The 19,782-nt window shown below is 39.9% G+C and overlaps 1 protein-coding gene across 5 annotated transcripts in view; it reads right to left on the bottom strand.

Annotated features, from left to right (window-relative positions):
- LOC136837756 (uncharacterized) overlaps positions 1 to 19,782 on the bottom strand; it is a 44,210-nt gene that overhangs the window by 13,460 nt on the left and 10,968 nt on the right. For 3 of the 5 annotated variants that reach the window (XM_067102670.1, XM_067102672.1, XM_067102671.1), the window contains exon 3: positions 15,007 to 17,255. In XM_067102670.1, the coding sequence (XP_066958771.1) occupies positions 15,613 to 17,255 (1,643 nt within the window). In that variant the 3' untranslated portion in view covers positions 15,007 to 15,612. Of the gene's footprint in view, positions 1 to 15,006; positions 17,256 to 19,782 lie in introns of those variants that run through there. The other 2 variants (XM_067102673.1, XM_067102674.1) reach the window with 1 other exon arrangement.

Below are 19,782 nucleotides of genomic sequence, written 5' to 3'. Positions count from 1 at the left end.
AGTTCAGATTAACAAGAGTTTGTGCAAAACCACAAAGAAAAATTTTCTAAAAATTACCTAATTAAAAAATATTGATAATATAAAGATACATCTGTTTAAATTAGAACTGTGTACAGGTTACCATGGTATTTATGAAATGGATGAAGAACCAGGGGGAATAATAACGCAGATTCTCTTAAAAAAGATTGAAACACTGTACAAGATTGAGAATAAGAATTGATAGTCTGTAGACGGACATGGAAAATCTGTTTTATTAGATGACTTGGACTCAAAACAGTCAGCAAATAATGCTGCAAAACCAAAGTGAAATGTAGGCCTATGTTCCAAAACATAGAATTCAATTCAATCTATATATGTATGCAGCATGCAAGAAAAATTTATAGATATGATAAAAGCCACAGTGGATGTGTTGTCTAAAAAAAAATCAGAATCACCCATCAAGATCAACGCAATCATATATTATATATAAAATGAAATCAAATTACCTAAAGCTGTAATTCCATAATGGTACTAGAGGCCAAATTGTTCTAAAAGAGAAATGCATGATTGCACTTATAAACTGTCATTTTCTTTATAATAAGATTCAAAAATGAACTAGATAACAAGAAAACCCTGATACATAAACCTGAGGGTGAATATCCTGCTTTACAAAGAAACTATTTATAACAAGAAACAATACATTATAGATATTTGTTGACTTTTGATTTGACAACCCCATTTTAATTTTATACTGCTAAATGCTGACAAGAATTTGGTTCAAGAAATAAAAACAATTTTTGAAGAAAGGGATCTGAATTGAGCTTCAGTTTTAAAAAAAGTGAACCACTATCTAGAGAAATTTACTAAAAACAACAAAAACCAATTTTACTAAGATACATCAATTAAACTAAAGACAGAGTCCTCAAAAGAACTAAATAAAAAATGATAAAATATAGCTTTTCTCCTAAAATAGTTCTAAGACTAATTGAAACTAACATATGCAGAGTGATCAGAAAACAGAGGATTAAACAGGCTTGCTTGTGTTTATGGTTTTGGGATAAAGATTAGGGATCTGTATAATTGTCCAAAAGAGTACAAAAAATCTGAAAACACGGGATGTATTTTTTCCTTTGAACTTTATTTTGACCATCACCTTTTTTTTTTTATGGGAGTTGACAACACTATACTGGTACAGAGAAGAATCTTACAGGTTTGACTGGTATTTTTCTCCAAAAGCTTGAGGAACATGCAAGGTTGTGAACCTCTTATACAAGAAAAACATCTCAATGTCAAAAAAATTTTAGGAAAATCAAATTGATGATCCACAAAAGAAAATAACAGAACCTCTAACGTCATTATTTACAGCCTGGTAAAGGAACATGAATGGGCTGGCAGACCAGACCAGAGTTTATGGAGATGCTCCACTGCCTCCCTGCAACCAAGATAACCACCATATTGACAAAATATCAGATAACCATTTGCATCTGCACTAGAAATTTGAAGAAGGGAATTTAGGTAATTATTTGTATTCATAAAAAGGAACAAAGTGCTTGTGAACTTACTTTTTTAATATCACTCTATTAAAATATGAATAAAAATGATTATTAGCTAACCCTGTCATAATAAAAATTACTTACCTCTTGATAATCTAAAGAAACATATGCCAAGGAACCTACCATAAATTGGGATTTTAATTTACCAATCCTTAAGAACTTAAATTGACAGAAATCAATTTTTTTTCAAAATAGAATGGAATAAATAATTAAAGTGTCATGTCAAACAGTGGAATAAATAAAACTAAACATTTTTCTAAAAATAGGAACGGTTTTCTCATTAGAAACTTACAAACATAGACCAGAAATGGGACATTGTTGAAAAATTGTCTACGACTATGCATCATTCAGTGGAATTATCCATCCACAAAATGGGGCAAGCATGTCCCAATATAACATTTATGTTAGATTGAGGTAATATGAATAAATAATGAAAATAACATTTGATTATTTAAAAGACCATAAAGAAACTAATAAATTTCTTGTTGATCGCATTAAATTGCTGGAAGCACTATGCTTTATCAAAATTCATCCAAAAAAACACAAACCCCACTTGTCATCTGAAAAAACACAGAATTAGTTAAAATAAAAATGATGGAAATGCAGGGTAACTCAATAGAGTCAAATAAAATAAATCTACTTTACCAATGTTAGAAGTTTTACAAGTTGACTATACTGTAGTTATAGAGACATTTACTATTAGCTATCATTAGTCAATTTTTATTAATGAAAATGTTTATTTATACAAGATTGTTTTATTTACTTCTCATAATAAAACATGTATTTTATTTATAATATACAGGAAGATATTAAAACCACCTGCATCCCATAATAAAAACAATTGCATACTTTCCAAGAAATAAATAATGTATTTCCATTTTGCCAGAAGTGAATACAGCCTCCCAAAAATTTGATGAGTATTTTGCACAAAGAAAATAGTATCAGTAATAACAAAAAGGTAGAAAATGAAGATTCATGAGAGATGACCAGGATTTAGCTGTTTCAGAATCAGAGTATGCCAACAAATGGAAATAAATCTGCTCCCTGGGGGACAATATTTTGTTTATAGATGATCTTCACTTAACATATGAAAAGACAAGAAAGAGTAGACATGATACTGGTGAAATTTACCATCACTGAATGGCATAAAGCATAGTTTGGGACCTGGAAAGGGTGCAGGATTAAATACTTTACCTTTTAGCCATTAGATTGTTAGAATACACGAAATGTTGACTAACACCTCATCTGAGCGAATTAAAATATTTATAAATCAGGTACAAGTAACAGGTTACATAAAGAAAAAGTCAAACTTATCAGAATACAGGTAGTGCTCAGAAACGATTAGGTAGCTGTCTTTACGATATTTGAAAAAGTTTACTAGTTACATGGAGGTTGCTAGAAAACTATACAAAAACAAAACATCCATGGAATTATATTTATCCAAAATTTTGACAAAGGCACAGGTTTACAATTAATGAAGACCACCATTACATTAAAGTAACCTTAAAACCTCCATTTTCATCACTTTATTTCCATCTTTAGTTAAAACTTGAAAAGAGGGCATTTAAAAGTATTGTTAGTAATAGTTGAATACTCTTCTGTAGGCTTTACAGAATAGTGAAAAAAGGGAGCAGTTGTTTTGCAAAAAATAAAAAGTGGAAAAAAGGGGAAGAAATCATTTAAATTTCAGAAACCATCGACTGGCCAAACAGCAAAAATTACCGGATTAGGTGTTCCATTTTGACGTTGAACTGAAAGCCCAACATGGAAAATCAAAATTTTTTACAGCATTAAATATTCGCTTTGGAGAAAAAGATTTTCACAGGAGTTGATAGACAGTCCCTTAAAGATGAACTGTATGAAGCTGGAAAACCTTCTGTCTATCTTGATCCAGGACTATAAATTACGCTGGCATCAGCAACATGGATAAAAATGTTAGACCCGTTACAATAGAACTGGAAGATGCTCAGAGTTTTAGATCATCACCAAAATCATCTTGGGTTGAAGGGGTGAATTACCTGTCTTCCACAGAGCCGATAAAAGATAAGTACGTAAAGCTCAGACAAGTAAAATCCAACAAAAATTATTTGAATGGAATCTTGATTTTTTACATAAACCAAATCATCCGCCCCAAATTAGATTCAAAAGATTATTTGAGTTGTCATATAAATTAAAGAAAAAATAGTAAATTAATTTCTTCCATGGACAATGTATTTAAATTAGAATTTGACTTAAAACACTTCGTATTAACGAAAAATATCCGTGTCCAGAAAATAAATAAAGTATGAAAATTCATTTCTGCTTAACTAGAATAAGAAAATGGGCTTTGAACTTGGAGTGGGCATGTTGCAGTGTCCCAAACAAAACACCGGGATATCATTCCCAAACAAAACATTCAGCAATTTTAAAAGATTATAAAAACAATAATGAGAATATTCGCAATTGGATTTTAACAATGCGGTAGGAAGAAACAGAAGAGTTAAAAGATAAAAAAAAAAGATTTACATTCGTTATGTTGATGTTTTGTATAAGTTACTGTTAATAATGGAAAAGTTTAGAAATCAAAGGAAATGAGGTTATTGATTGATGTAGCACATATGAAGATGGGAATCATAAATAAAATGGCAATATATATGGAATGAAGAACTGAAAATTATAAATTAAAACAAGTAAAACTCTAATGTTAAAAAATGGAGTTATCATACTGGGATGGAGATTGAGACAGGCACAAGTAATGGTTAACATGTCTCAGAATAGGCAGTATATCCTGAGACATGGAACTTAATGAGCAGCTTCCCATGGCCTAGTAAATGCTCCTAAAAGGTGATAAGGTCTTGACAGTTTTTATGTGAGTGTCCGAAAATAAATGACCAGCAGCAAGTCAACTTTTTGAAACAAATGACAATGGAAGAAATTTTTCAGAAGTCTACATTTTCAATAAAAGTCATAAAACTGGAGTTGTCAATGGAGGAACTGAAGGTTTAATAAATAAAATATAAAAATAAGTAAACAAAGAAAAACAAACCCTTAAAGCGATTTGTTGAATTTAAATTTTTTCAATATAAACTTATTATGAAATTTAACCTTTTAGTGCAGGAACCGCAGCATGAGTAAATGACATTTATTGTACATTGATTACAGTATGAGAACATGCCAGAAGTTTCTAATTCCATTTTAATTTTCAAAAATGAATGAAAGAAAAGAATGCTGAGAATGTTAAAGGCAAAAGAGAGGGGAGTTTTATTCTAACTTTTCAGGCCACACTGAAGATATGAGGAACGAGTAAAAAAAGTTGAGTGGTCCTAGGTTAAACTACTTTAATAAATTAAACTCCCATGAAAGATGCTTATCTTGATTGGTGGAGTTAGAGTTAAGAATCCACTGATTTTGGGCAAAATGGTTAAAGAAATTCTACCTGAGAGGGATGGAAATGCTGCAGAGATGATATCTGAAACCAGATGACACTGTACTTCCGTTGGCCTATAACTCAGGAAAGAGAGACAGCTTTAAAAATGAGCATACCATCATTTCAACTTGTCAGTGTGCTAAGCATGATGGTATTTCACACAGCCACCCACCATGCAAATCTTTGGCTTAAAGTCAAGAAATTTATGAGCCAAATACCACAGACAATATGGACTGAGAATCCAGATGGTAAAACAGGTAATTTTTGTAAGTCATGCTTAAAGTAGCCCAGTAGTGACAAAAGAAAGCCAGTGTCTGGATAAAACTACCTATTGTTAGCTACTGAATATCACTGGGTGAAAACAATTCAAATTCACCTGCGGGCAGCAGAACTTGGCCAACCCTATATGTCCTAGTATGACAAGGAAACAGAACAACCAGCTGCCATATTTAAAATGATAAAATAGTAGTATAACAAATTAATGTACTAAAATAGTAATTCACAATTACTGTAATAACATTTGACAATCAAAGGGGGGGAAAATAATAATAATAATAATAATAACTCAATTAAGACAAAACTAAATGGATATCCATGGCCACTTATATTTTTTACAAGCACCACAGACACAAGTTTGATTACCCAGTCTATTACCAGTCACACTAGGTAGACGTTATGTCCTTTTTCTTCCTCTTGGCTAAGTTAGTTGGTACAGAAATAAAATCAATGTTATTGGAATTATCATAAAAATTGTTAAATTAGCACATGGAAGAATTTAAATTTTGAAAGCAGAGAGCACCGGTAATTACAAAAAGTACTTTTGTATCTCTTAGGAAAAAGATAAACAAGGGCCTTGTCAGTGACGGGAGGGTCACCACAGTGGAGTAATACCATGCAACCTTCTGATTTGGGACTACCTTGATGTTGTGCTCCGGGGGTTCATGAACCTAAAATCAGAATCTCTAGAGTCCAAGATTTCGGACCTTACCCATAGACCATTATAAATGCTTTGAATAGACAGGAAGAGTCCTACTTTTGCTTAAAAATTAATTGGGCTTGATGGGGAAAGATATCATAACTGGGATTAAAGATACCGAGTTTTGCGATTCAAGAAAGAAAGGTACAGACCAATATTATGGGAACTCGGTGGGACTATCACTGCCCAAATATTCCCCTCCAGAGATATAGGGAGAGCAACTATTCATGAATAGGCTGACCATAATTCCAGGGGTCAGAGTCTGGGATAGGACTTCGACCAGCAGTCCAGATTAGGTTTGCCCATAACACAATTATATTGGGAACTGTGATGGTAAAATTGAGTAACAATAGAAACCTGAAACACTTAAAATAACAGATTTGGAAAACACCAAAGGATTAACAAAATTGTATACTGTAGTTGTGCCATCCCTTGTACAAAGTAGGGGAAAGATTTTGTGACGCTAAAGATAAAGTGATTTTTTACTTGAATAATGCCATTGGTGCAAAGAAATTAATCATGAAATACAATTTTAATATCTTTTGTTTACATACATATTATTATTTTTTTTACCCTCTCAAATCTTTGAGCAGGATTATAGGGAAAGAAAATTTTTATGGAAAACAGATCTACTCTGGATCCCTTTGCTCAGGCCTAAGAAACCAAGTACAACAAGGAAGGGGGTAACTGAAAAAAACAACAGGAAATGGGATTTTAAAAGAATGACACCACATGGCATTATTATTTCTGAAGTCCAGTCCTGTCAGCCGGTGAAATTCCATTACAGCACGAATTTCTAGGTATAACAATGCTAGATATACCAGAGAAAAAGAGCTTTCAGGAAAGCTGTTACATTACCCTCAGTCGAGCGTCTTCTAGAAGACGTGGTATAAGGAGGGGGTGAGTGAAATACCACTACCACGGGAAACATACTGAAAGATCTCTCCCATCAAAACCCCGAACAGAGCGGTGAGTCGTTAGCGGCAGCCCCCACACCAACACCCTGGCCAGGACTAGCGACACCAGCGCCACCACCTCATTCCATTTTCTAGCACGTGACTGCATCGCATTTCTTTTGTGTGCTCAGCTCCATTATTTTGAATTTTTGCTTTCAAGCATGGCATCGAGCAGTTTTTACCATCTCCAAGTTAAGTACCATCTTCTTGTGGGGTTTTGTTCTATTTTTTGGCTGTTATGGTCTCGTATTTTCATAAATATTGAGATCTTATTATGACGCCACGCGCGCCCTCCATTAGAAATATGTCGGTCACGAGGCGACCCTTCTGTTCTTTCAGCTGGAGTTGTCTCTGTCGTTATAGATAGATTTTGATTCCCTTGGTCCCCTTCCCAGGGTTCTCATGTGGCTCCCTTTTTTTTGAATTATTTCATTGGCCTATCTGGCCTTTGTGGGGTGATGCCTCACCAGGTTCCCTCCAGGTTGGGTTCCTTTTATTTTGGTCTCATTTTAGGCTAATTATTTTATTCTTGAAGATGGTGCTCTTTTAGTTTTATTTTTATTTTATTTTTTTAGTTGTTTACTCTCGGTGGCGGCAGCCTCAGATCTAACCGCCTCGAGGTAGGCTACGCCCCCATTGAGCACATTTTTAGTTTTTATGAGTGATGGTTATTTAGTGAGTAGGCTTGTTTTGCTTCCATCCCTTGCCCTGGGTGGGGAGTTCAGGTTGGGAGGGAGTTTTTTGCTGTTTCCTCCGGGTCGTTGGGCAGGCAGAGTGAGCCCCTTAGTTCTCTTCCTCCATTTGGGGGAATAGAGTTCTTGGATGTGTTTCCTCTAGGCTAGCCGCCCCTTGCCCCCCATTCTCGGGATCCTGGCTGGTTCTCAGCACAAAATTTCTCTCCCTGTTGCTTCCTCCTCCTGCACTGCCTTCCATTTTCCTAGCCTATATTAAGGTTAGGTCTTATATTAGGGTCTCGCTTAGGAAGAAGTCGGGCTTCGGGTTGCATTGCTTCCAGTCATAGGCTACCCTTCCAAGTTTCATTTGTCTGGGGAGGTATGGTGCAGCTGAGCCGGGTGAGCTCCCCTGTCTCCTGTTCCCTTCCTGGTAGCCTACTCCTCCCCTTTTCACCCCTCCCCCTCCTCCTCTCCAGCCTTGCTCACTTCGGGGTGACGCTAGATGGCGTTTTTCTCCGAGTTCAGGGACTCTCCTGCTGGTTGAGGGATTCGCTCCTCCCATATCGTCCCTAGCATCGCTGTATTGGGGTTGGTGGTTTGTTTACTCGAACGTGTTCGAGTCACTCATCCCATTACTCTCGCCCCGTCTGGTTACGTTGATAGGTAAAATATAATTGTTCAGCCTATGTTATGAACATACGAGCATTTTGCCTGCCTTGTTTCTCCGGGCGGGAAGTAAGTGAGGAAGGTTTTACATTTATAGAGGAGCGATCCTTCCGGTCTCCTGAGTTCTTACCATCACTTGTTACTGTTATTGTTTTTGCTTTTGCTTTTAGATAAGTCTGTTTATTCAACAGGGAGTACTCCTTAATTCATTATATATATATATAAGTGAGTCCGGTCCTATACCCGGGCCCGCCATTATTTTTACTGGCAGCCCTTTTATGGTTAGTTCCCTGGGTCTCTCTTTCTCATTCCCGGAGTACTGGGGTCTGAAACCTTACCTTCCACTCTATGTATTTAGAGCTTATTGGCCCAGTTTATGATTAGGAGTTCTTCTCGCCGGAGTATTCCGGTTGCAGTTGAGTTCCCCGGCCCGCCAGCTTTAGATTGCTTAGGTGGGAGGTTCATGTACTTTTTCTACTTACAGACTGTTCGCCAGAGGAGCCGGGTGCGCCGCCTCCTCCAACAACCTTATGGTCACGTAGGCGCCGACCCACGCTGGTTGTGCGGTCCCACTGATGACCCGGTTGTTTGGCACCTGATGGTTGTGAGGTTTGCTTCGCTTTTATGCGCAACTGTCCAGGATGAGTCGGTAAGTGACAGTCTTACATTACTCCTGCTTTATGCTCCATATCATATTGTATATTGTTTATGAGGTTCCGGAATGGTTTTCGGCTTTAGCTAATTGTTGGTTTTCCTACAGGCGGACGAAGCTTCCAAGAAGTCTGCCTTGAATCCCTCCGGGCCTGGGTGGCTGGGTTTGGCAGGAATGTTCCTGTCGGGAAACCCTACGCCCTTCGACGCTTAGGTTGAGGGACCTGCGCTACCCAACACGGGTGGCGCCGAGTGCCTGGAAGATCTGCCACCCCCTATCATCCAGCAAACTGGGATGAGACTCCAGCCACCCAAGCGGATATCCTCTACGCTGAGGTCTCGAGGACGAAGCCGCCTATGGATCTCAACCTGGAACCAATGAACATAGAGTTGACCAGGTGTAAGCGGTGAGGTAAGTGAGGTTGTTGGGGCGGGCCCTCTTTGTTTGACTCCCCTGCTTCATCTGTATTTTCATTCGCAGGTTTTAGAAGTCTTCCTCCTTGGGTGATAGAGCCCGCCTGCTATCCCCAAGTTGAAGTTGAAGACTTCATGGAAGGCTAAGGGCTATAAGTCCTCGACCTCCAAGAAGGCACGCTCTTCCCCGCCGAAGGCTAAGGTCTCAGGACCTGTAGCCTCCGGGAGCAAGTCTGGTTCTCCAGCAAAGGCGCTGAGAGTAAGAGGGCTGCAAAACCAAGCCCTCCTCGCCAACCTGCTTTCGACGCAGAGGCCTTTGCCAATCAGCTCTATAAGAAATTTCACGGAGGACCAGACTAGAGATTTAACAAAAACGCCAGAAGTTGGCCAGTCATGATAACATACCATGGAATGGCTCACCCACCCCAGCCGAACCACAGCATGTTATCCCCGACACAGCGGACCTCCCCGCTCGATGTCGGTAACCTCCTGGTTTGCCACCGGGCCATCCAACATGATGGCAAACTGACACTTGATGGTCTTGCACGAGAAGATTGGAGGAATTGGAGTTCTTCCCCGATCTCTTGCCCCCTTACCCAGGCTTCTGGAGGCTTAACGGAGGAAGCTTGCATGATTCGGTCAGACAAGGTTCCTAGGGAGACTGTCATCGCCCCTAGGGACCAAGCTCAGTCGGCTCTCCCGCGCACTCTGACGGAGTGGCAGGCAGAAAATACGGTTGACTCCTTTCATGGGCAACTTACAATGTTTGCCCCTGGGAGAAACCCACCCACCCCTGCTTGACAAAGTCGCCTGGCTACGCCCGAGCGTGTTTTTGAAGGTAACCGCTACCACAGCCATGGGAAACAGACCCTACTTCCCTGGTATTCCCAGGAAGTGACGAGTTCTGGTAGGACGCCCATCCACTCTCACGGTCGGAAAGTTGGACCCCTTCTGCGCTTCCACGCATTCAGTGAGCAGCTCCTGCCGCCGGAAGTTTTTTTGAAAGGCGGAGTTTGATGTCCGGAAGTTAGCCCGGTCCTTGAACTCCGCCTGCCTTACTGAAGCTACTGCCATCTCTCCTGCTCGACGCAGCCATTCTTCCAGGTTTTGGCTAAGTCCTTGCTGGGGCTCAGTCTGACTTTTCGGAATTTATCATGGCCAGACTGGAATGCAGAGTTCATCTTTGCCGATGCCACTATCCGCCACGAGCCTAACAAGCTCGCGAAAAGCTCGATCTGGGGACCTAACTCTTCCCAGAAGAAGAGGTCACGAATGTTATGGCCGAGGCTACACGGGCCAATCAGAGAGCCTCGCTGGGCATTTCTGCCATAAGCTAAGACCCCAGAATCTGCCGGCCCCCAGACGAGTGAGTAAACGCTTCAGGAGGCATAAGAGGCCCCACCATCAGGCGGTAGTCCAAGCTGTCCCGGTCTCGGCAGTGGCACAGCCTCTACCTCCAAGGCTCACCCCCAACAGTATGTGCTGGTCCAACCAGCTGCCCTGCGCCTCATGTGGCTCACCAGCGACAACCTCAGATATGAGGGCCGTGGATACTTTCACACGGCCTTAATAGGGTTGCAAGGGGGAAGAGGCAAAGTCCTCATGCAGAGGAAAGCCCAACACCACCCCAAGGGGAAGGCCTGACGTGGTAGGGGAATAAACCCGCCTCCCTCCCACTGAGAGAACTCAGGTAGGTGGTCGCCTCAGGCTGGTTCAGGGACCATGGACCTTCAGCCTTGGGCACACAGCATTGTGTCCAAAGGACTAGGGTGGAGCTGGACAAAACCTCCTCCTCTAACCAGATTTTTACCAGCCACCCACATCAATCCTAAAGGATTACGTGACAGAATTGCTCAACAAACGAGCATAAAGAAAAAGGCACCCAAAGTTTCAAGGCAGGTTATTCACTGTTCAAAAAAGACTCCGATCAGCAAAGAGTGATCCTGATCTGTCGCGCCTAAATCTCTACATAAAATGCCACAAATTTCGCGATGCTTACGGGTAGCTCAGGGGTCACGGACTCTACTCGCTGCGGAGCCATCACCACCTCTATCAATCTTTCAGACGCTTATTATCACGTCCCGATTGCGCGAACTTCTCTCAGTTCCTCGGTTTCAGACTCGAATCAAGCCTACCTTCAGGGTCATGCCTTCGGTTGAACATTGCTCAGGGTATTCACAAGCTGGCGGACACGGTAGTGCAACAACCCGGGTCCTAGGGATATCCCTAGCAGCGCATATTTGGACGATTGGATAACGGGGCACCAACAGTTCCGAGTGTCAGAAAGCTACGTCCATAGTCATCAATTTCCTGAGTCGCTTAGGTTTTCAACTGAACAGAGAAGTCCCGCTCTGACTCGGAGTCCCGGTTTCAGTGGCTGGGCCCCAGTGGATCTGTCCATCTCACACGCATCTCTCCCGCCTCCCAAGAGGAAAGAGATAGCATCTCACCAGAGATTCTCAAAATCCATCGGCATCCCGCCGTCCCAAGAAAGGGTCCTTGATCTCTTCAGTTTGCCTCAGTGACAGACCTGCTATTAAAAGCGAAATTAAAAGACATAAACAGAGTGTGGCGGAGTCGAGCCAACTCAGAGACAAGGTCTCCTCCCATTCCTCAAATCTTAAAGACAAGATTGGACTCTTGACCACAGTCAGAGGCCTGTCCAATACAGTTCCGCCTCCATTTCCCTCCGCACTAGTTGTTCACACAGACGCCCCTGCCGGGCTGGGGGATATTACCAAAACAAAAGTACAAGGAACGTGGTCCACAATGTTTCAGCAGTTCCATATAAATACCCTGAAGCTATGGCAGGTCTTTTTCTAACTCTGAAGAAAATCCGCCCACAACCGGATTCATATCAGGTTGGTATTGACAGCGCAGTGGTAGTTCATTGCATCAACAGGCGGCCCAAATCAGGCCGAGTAAAACCAATGGTTGCTATCTTCTCCTGGCGAACAAGCACGGCTGGCACCTGTCAGCCACCCACCTAGCGGGGTAACGGAACGCAGGCGGATTCCTGTTCAGACTACTCCGCTGGAGACGGAGTGGTCCTGGACATGGAATCTTTCAAATGGATTTGCCGCCGGTTCCGGCCTCCAAGTGGATCTGTTCGCAACGGAGAGCAACTCAAGCTCCCTGTTATGTGGCCCCAACCTGACCTCAGGCGACGCCACAGACGCAATGACAGTAGATTGGAACAATTGGGAGAAGATTTATCTTTTCCTCCAATAAATTTACTGCTGAAAGTTTTACACAAACTCAGGACATTCAAAGGTCAATTAGCCCTAGTAGCCCTATTGGTCAAGAGCAATTGGTTCCTCTCTTCTTCAGGAACTGGGATTACGGAGTCTTCGGATTCCCAAGCCCATTCTGACCCAGACAGTACAAACCAAGACTGTGTCAGCTTCCTCAAGAATTCAGAATGCCCTAGTTTTATGGACTTTATAAAATTCGCAGCCCAAAAAGGAGCGAACATTGACCCTGTCAACACTCTGTTTTTAGAATCAGATAAAAGAGATTCTACTCTTTAGACAGTATGACTCAGCAGTCAAAAAATTAGCCTCCTTCCTAAAAGCATCTGAAGCCAAAATCATGACAGCTAATTTAGGAGTTTCTTCTTTAGATCACTGTTTGAGAAAGGCCTTGCTCGGCCACTATTACCACAATCAAATCAGCATTAAAGAAAGTATTTCTTTACGGCTTTTTAAAATCGACCTTACAGATTCCTATTTTTCATCTATCCCCAGAGCATGCGCCGCCTGAGACCAGAATCACGCCCACAGTCTGTTACGTGGTTTCAATGACGTCCTCAAGTTAGCATCAGAGATGATAACTTTCATTGCTTTTATTGTGATCTGTTAAGGAAGACCTTATTTTTGATTAGCTTGGCTTCAGGTGCTAGAATCTCAGAGCTGTCGGCTCACTAGAGGTGATAATTTTGTGAACTTCCCTCCCGTCTGAGAGGTCCTCCTTTCCCTGACCCTAGATTTTTAGCCAAGAACGAAGACCACAGGACAGGTGGTCTCCTTGGAAGGTGGTGCCCTTCCTCAAGACCAGTCTTATGTCCAGTTTATACACTTAAATCTTACCTTTAAGAACTCCACAGAGTAAGTCGGGTCCCTTTATCAGGGAGAAAGGTGGTACATCTTTCACTAAAATGCTATAAGACAACAAATTCTGTATTTCATTAAACAGGCCAACCCAGATTCAGTTCCTAAGGGTTCATGATATATTCGAGCAGTTGCTACTTCCATTAATTACTTTCATAATATGGACTTCTCAGAGTTATCTAAATTTACGGGTTGGAAATCACCTCTAGTGTTTAAACGCCACTATTTAAAATCGCTCGAAGCCCTGAAATTTTTTACCATAGCAGTGGAAGTGTCATCTCCCCACCTTAATTAATCATATCCTTATCCTTTCCTTTCCCCCGCCCGCCTGCCTCATTTACTTTTCTGCTTATTCTCCTGGTTGATTATACCTCACTGCCTGGCTCTCATATTGATGTATCTTGTATCTACTGATGGAAAAGTGTAATCTGACATGCCATGATTGTTTTTTCTTATGGGGTACTGACAGTTTTTATTTGGCTCCACGTACCCCAGATATATGTATATGTTAATTTTCATTGATTTTGTCTCTCTACGTGTTTAGCCTAAGTTTTACGTGTATAGTATTAAGGTTGTATTTGCAATTATCTTATGCATATTTCATGTTTCATTTAGCTTTAAGTAATTTTAAGATTTTTGGGGCTCTTTCCCGTCGACCGACCTCCTCACTTTCATAGTATTAAGTTTTGATGTGCCTTAGATTTAGTATACCTTAGTTTTAGTATTCTTGCTACATGGAAGAGATTACTTGATTAAAATTATTTTCGTAAAATTTTTGTTTTTTCTTCAGATTACCCCTTTTTCCTTGTAGTTACAGCCTTGGCATGATTCTCTATTATTATTTCACATGGGCTTTGACGGACTGAACTCAGAAAAAGGGATTTTGACAAAGGAAAAATCTATTTCTGAGGAAGGTCCCGTGTCACCCGGTGACCCTCCCTGGATCACCTAGTACTCCCCCCCCCCCTACTTGTACATGCCAAGTCTGGGGTTATTTTGCAAAGAAAAAAATTTTTTTTCCAAGATCCAGGCTGTAACACCTCACAACACAGCAAAAGGGGCTGCATACCAGACTGACCACAGAAAGGTATGCTGGAACAGCAAGGAAGGACTAGACCATGTCTGACAAATGTTGGGCCACCACACATAAGCAACCTTAGATAGAGTGACAGGTGGCATGCTTGACTGTATCTGGTACTGACAAGTAAGTACAATGACACCAGGCACACACTTTGAACTCTAAAGAGCCTACAACTTACTGATCCTCTCCTGTACCAATCAGGTCTGGTCCAGGTATCATAGTTCAGTAGTCTGGGAATTGGCAACTTGAATTCTTTCCACCTAAATTAAGATTTGAAACTATAAGCTGTGTTTATCATTACAAACATTAAAAAAAAAAAAGTAAAAGAGCCCTTTAATACTGTACAAACCCCTCAACATAAATTTAACTGGCCTCTTTCCAGTTGTCCAAAGGTTTGACATTAAGAATGAGATGGCTTGATAGCTTACCAGATGTTATGGTGCATGTGCACTTTCCACCTGTCAGACACTTACATATTTCGTTTTCCCCCAGAAAAGGTTTGCCTGGGAACATTATACGGAAAATGAAACGGTACTACAAGTTATTGGTTTGCAATAATCTTTAATTTTATCTTGTTTTTTAGTAAAAATATATAGTATATACAGTATTGCAGTTGCTTCATGTACTTTCTTATTATTTATTCAGTAAACATGGAATTCATTGTTTGGTCTGTGTAATTGCTTTGAATTAACAATATACATGACAGAAATAAGTTTGGAAATTACAAGAGAAATATTTTAAGGTAATGAGAAAAATAAAACAAATAACTACAGCATGAACAATCTTCTTTACCAAACAAATTATAAATTCATAGTTTACATTCATTGTTCATCAAAACCCATCCACTTGTCTCTTTGATGATCTTTTTAACCCAGTTTTTTCTAAATGGACTAGTGGGGAAAAAACATCGACATCAGTCTTTTTTGGAGTGACAAAAAATGAAGTGTCATCATCAACAGTTGTGTCCTGAACAATGTAATCCACCTTCAGCTTCTTTGGCAAACATGAAAAACTACTAATTTGACCTGGATATCTTCTGTACTTGACGGATGGGCTTCCAATATCTTCTTTTCCTTCCATTTTGTCTTTCCACACTTCCACTAAGGAAGTGGACAAGTCATCTTGAAAATTCTTTAAATAACTGGGTTTAAGATACTGTGAAATTCTCAGAAGAAATTTTGCTTAAACCTCTTCCACTACTTGAATTATCTTTTACAAAAAGATCAAAATTAAACATTCTTTTTGCAAATTTATTTAGAACATAATTCTCCATACTCCAAAAGTCATGACTACCTTTTAAACAGACATCATTCTTGTTTGCAGTCTTTTCCATTTCACAGTAAAATCTTCCAAGATCAATGCCTGATTTTTTCTCTCCTAAACCTTGCTCATTTTTTTCCTTCAAAGTTGATTCAATGACTTGATTTTCCCAAGCCTGGAGTATTTGTTTACCGATTCTGTCATATTCCTTTACCTGGTTATCACTTACTGGAATTGAACTATTGCTCTGTACATGAAAATCTTGAATGAAAATATCTCCAGTATCATTTAATGTGAGAAGACATAATGATGATTCATCACAAGGATTGATACATGAAGATATTCCCGAGACTCTATTACCAATGCGATCCACATATGTATTAAACCAAATATTTTGCTGATGAGCAAACTGCAAGGTATCTTTTACAGTGTTTAAATAACATGGTAAACCACTTACACCTTGACTAATGGCTTTGTTTCTCAAATCTTGGTATAGGGAACATAACCTAAAATCACAGTTGCTTCCAAACATAAGTACCTCAAAATCTTTAACTATGCACCGAGTTGTGAATGAAGGTGATACAGAAAACATGTGATCCCATTTAATGGTTGGTACTTTACAGTATCGTTCATCCATTAAGAGAACTGAGCTAGATGTGACAGTATATAAATGATGCAATCCACTCCGGACTACTTTACATATAATATCAAGAGGACTGACGTAACTATGTAAATCTCCAACATTAAATAAGGTTTGCATTTTGTTATCATTGCCAGAAGTAGGTTTACTTCGTGTATCACAGAGCCAAACTGATGATTTGTTATTCACAATCAAAGACAGTGCTTGCCTGCCAAAATCACACTGATAAACACACCTGCTCCCTTTAAAACAGTGCTCCCAGATAGGTTCATTATTGTTAGATCTTGAACTATCATACAGGGACACAATCCCACTTGAATCTGCTGTTGCAAAATAACCAGGAACTGCATCATTCAGTGTTGCACTTGTTATTACATCTTTATCTGTGGAATGATTTATGAACACCTTTGTATCTAACCCAAAATCATTTTTCAAAGAACAATAATGTACAGCATTCTTTGAGCGACTTAAAACAAAATATTTGTTATTTATTTCTTTAGCTAGCACTTGACAGATTTCACCTGGGCAACTCAAAGAAATTTTACAACGCTCCTTACAACAGTAAAACACCTTGTCATTACATTCCTCAGTGTCCATGTCTCTTGGAATCATTTCAGACACAATTATACATTGTTTCTGTTTTTGAGTACTCTCTGGATAAACTATAAAGGGTTTACCTTGAACCTCAAATGTATCTAGTTTATTTCCACCATGATGCCACAAAAAATTATCATTTTCCTGACAACTACACATCTGGTGGAGTGCACTAGGATTTGTGAGTGGGTAAGCAAATTTAAATGATTTTTTCAGAGGAAACTTTTTACTCACATTTTTCATCCTTATAAACTTGTAGTTCTGATCTTGCACAGTAGACGATGATGTAGTCTCTCCTGGGAAAAAACAGGATATACAGTAATGACCTCAAGCTTATCTGACATATTCACTGACATTGTTAACAATCCTGCATTTTCATTCAATTCTTTTTACTGTTATCATCATTAAGTCCAAATTTTACTTTTAATCAAAAAAAGGTATATTAATATCTGCCATAACTAACAATTTTGTCTAGCTGTTGCCTGTACTGAATCTCTGGCTTACATCCTCTTTTGCACTAGTGTTGGGAATTCTGTTCTTTTCCTCTTTTTCAGGGCAAAGTTCATATACAATATTTGTGATTTCTGTTTAATTCTATCATAATTTCTCGATATACTGTACTGCTAATTTGATGGTACACAAACTACTGAACAAGGTGGTTGGTAATTACTATTTAGAGTAGGTTTGTAAAGTGATATTGTTAATTTCATGCTTACATTTTAGGGCATATATTGTACTGAATATAGATTTTATTGCCATACTTTGCATAATGTGTTATACTGAAAATCAATTATGCCTCATTCTTTTGCCTGTACTGATGCAGTAACATTTTCTTGCCTACAGTATAGAAGAATAAGTTAGGTATTCAACTCCTTAATTGTGGTACTAATATATTCCATTGGGTAACAATTATGTCTCAAGTTTCCATCCGTAACTGGTAGCTGTAATACTTTCTTATCCTTCAGCAATAGCCAGATGTAATAATGCAAGCTGAGGCCTATCTTCCGTGCCGGCAGGCAACAATACCCTGGTTGGAAGCAAACATGCAGAAGCACATAAACTGCTGACAACTAAAGGCCAATCAAAGAGTTTGCTGTGTCAATGAAGGTTTAAAGTAAACCAGCAATAGACAGTTCTACCATGTAACCTTTCCCAGAAACCAAGAACGCAAAAGGTGGTGAGACTTTGTGGCCTAATCTCATTTTATTATAAAAATTACATTTTTATGATAAAATGAAGTTTTATATATACTTACCTAGTAATTACATTAGCTAAAGTTTCTCTTGCCTCGGCAGCTTAAATTAATTCACGGGTTAGCGCTTCAGTTTAGTGCAGGTGACTGGTCTCGCCCACTAATGAGAGTATCAGGAACTACTCGGCAAACATTCATCATTACGTTTATGGTTTGTGTCCATGCACAGGGAGGAGGGAGGGCTCCGTCCGTAATTACTGGGTAAGTATATATAAAACTTCATTTTATTATAAAAATGTCATTTTTATATATGCAACTTACCCAGTAATTACATTAGCTGATTCCACATTGACAGGTGGTGGGGAATCATGGACAAATTCTGATCCCAACCATCAATTCATGTAGTGATTTGAGAAAATAGATAAGTTGCCAGCATTGGATACAATGCTAGTAGTTCCTTGTTAGTTAAGAGAGCCTGCAGTATAGAACTGCCCTTGGTTGTTGCTCAACTTAACCTGTAGCAGCGTGGCAGTAAAGCCAGGAGCGCTTCTACTTAAGTGGGACACTTCGCAGCAAAGGAGTACTCTGATGGCTGACGAAGTATAAGATTAAGCTTTGCGACGAAGGTGTACACCAATGGCCAACAAAGCATACCTAATTGCCCTTGCCCTGGGTGCAGTACCAATAAAAACAACCAGATATGACTGTCACTTGCACTGAAATACAGACCATGACCCTTTCACTGACAGTGATGGGTGCTCCAGGTAAATTGTAACCTCCAGCTCTCACAAGTCTCGGCACCTTACTACAAAGTGAATAGATAGTAGAGAGAATCCTATGCTTCTTCTACGATGCCATGCCAGTTACTAATAATGATCGTAAGGTACCTGCAAAGAATCTAACACTGTTAAACTTTCTTCGAAAGGCAAGTAGTGAAGATCGATTACACTTCCCGAAAGACAATTGTCGAACAGACGTCAGAGGCATACAGTGCCTGAAAGCTAAGGAGGTAGAAGCTGTTCTGACATCCTTAGCCTCCCTAAAAAGGAACAAAATGCTTTCCTACTTCTCAGAGTGTCTCGGAAAAGGTTGTTTATAAACTCGACGTCGGGGGCACACAGTGCCTGAAAGCTATGAGGGGAGGTTGTACTGATGAGTCTAGCTTACACTAAAAGTAGGCCAATAACTCTCCAGAAACTAAGAGTGGCATCAAAAAAACAAGTCCACTCACAAGAGAGGACCATACGTTCTTAGACGGAGGGTGCTAGAACATTAAAGGTCGTGAAAAAACCTCTTATGCTTCCAATCCTGCTCAGGTCATACCATAAAATTCCAACAGAAAACAAGCTTCCAACTCCTCTCCAAAGCCAAGGATGCAGGAGAGTTGGCGTTAGACCACCGGAAGCTGGTGCCAGGTGTACTGAGCTGGTGCCAGGCTGTGGGTGAGGCCAGCAGAGCTGGATGTCAGCTAACTAACTGGTCGGGAGCTGGTGGGCGCTCCTAGAAGCTCAAGGTAGAGCAAGCACCCAGCTGTAGCTGGCGCCAGGTGAGGTGAAAGTCAGGTGGGGAAAAAACAACTCAGGCCGTGGTATTGTCCGCATGTACCACTATTGTCTTGTTGTGTACCTGTG

This window comes from Macrobrachium rosenbergii, chromosome 59 (assembly GCF_040412425.1).
Source record: "Macrobrachium rosenbergii isolate ZJJX-2024 chromosome 59, ASM4041242v1, whole genome shotgun sequence".
Taxonomy (NCBI): domain Eukaryota; kingdom Metazoa; phylum Arthropoda; class Malacostraca; order Decapoda; family Palaemonidae; genus Macrobrachium; species Macrobrachium rosenbergii.
The sequence above is the reverse complement of the archived record's forward strand: the minus strand, read 5'-3'. Positions and strand labels throughout refer to the sequence as shown.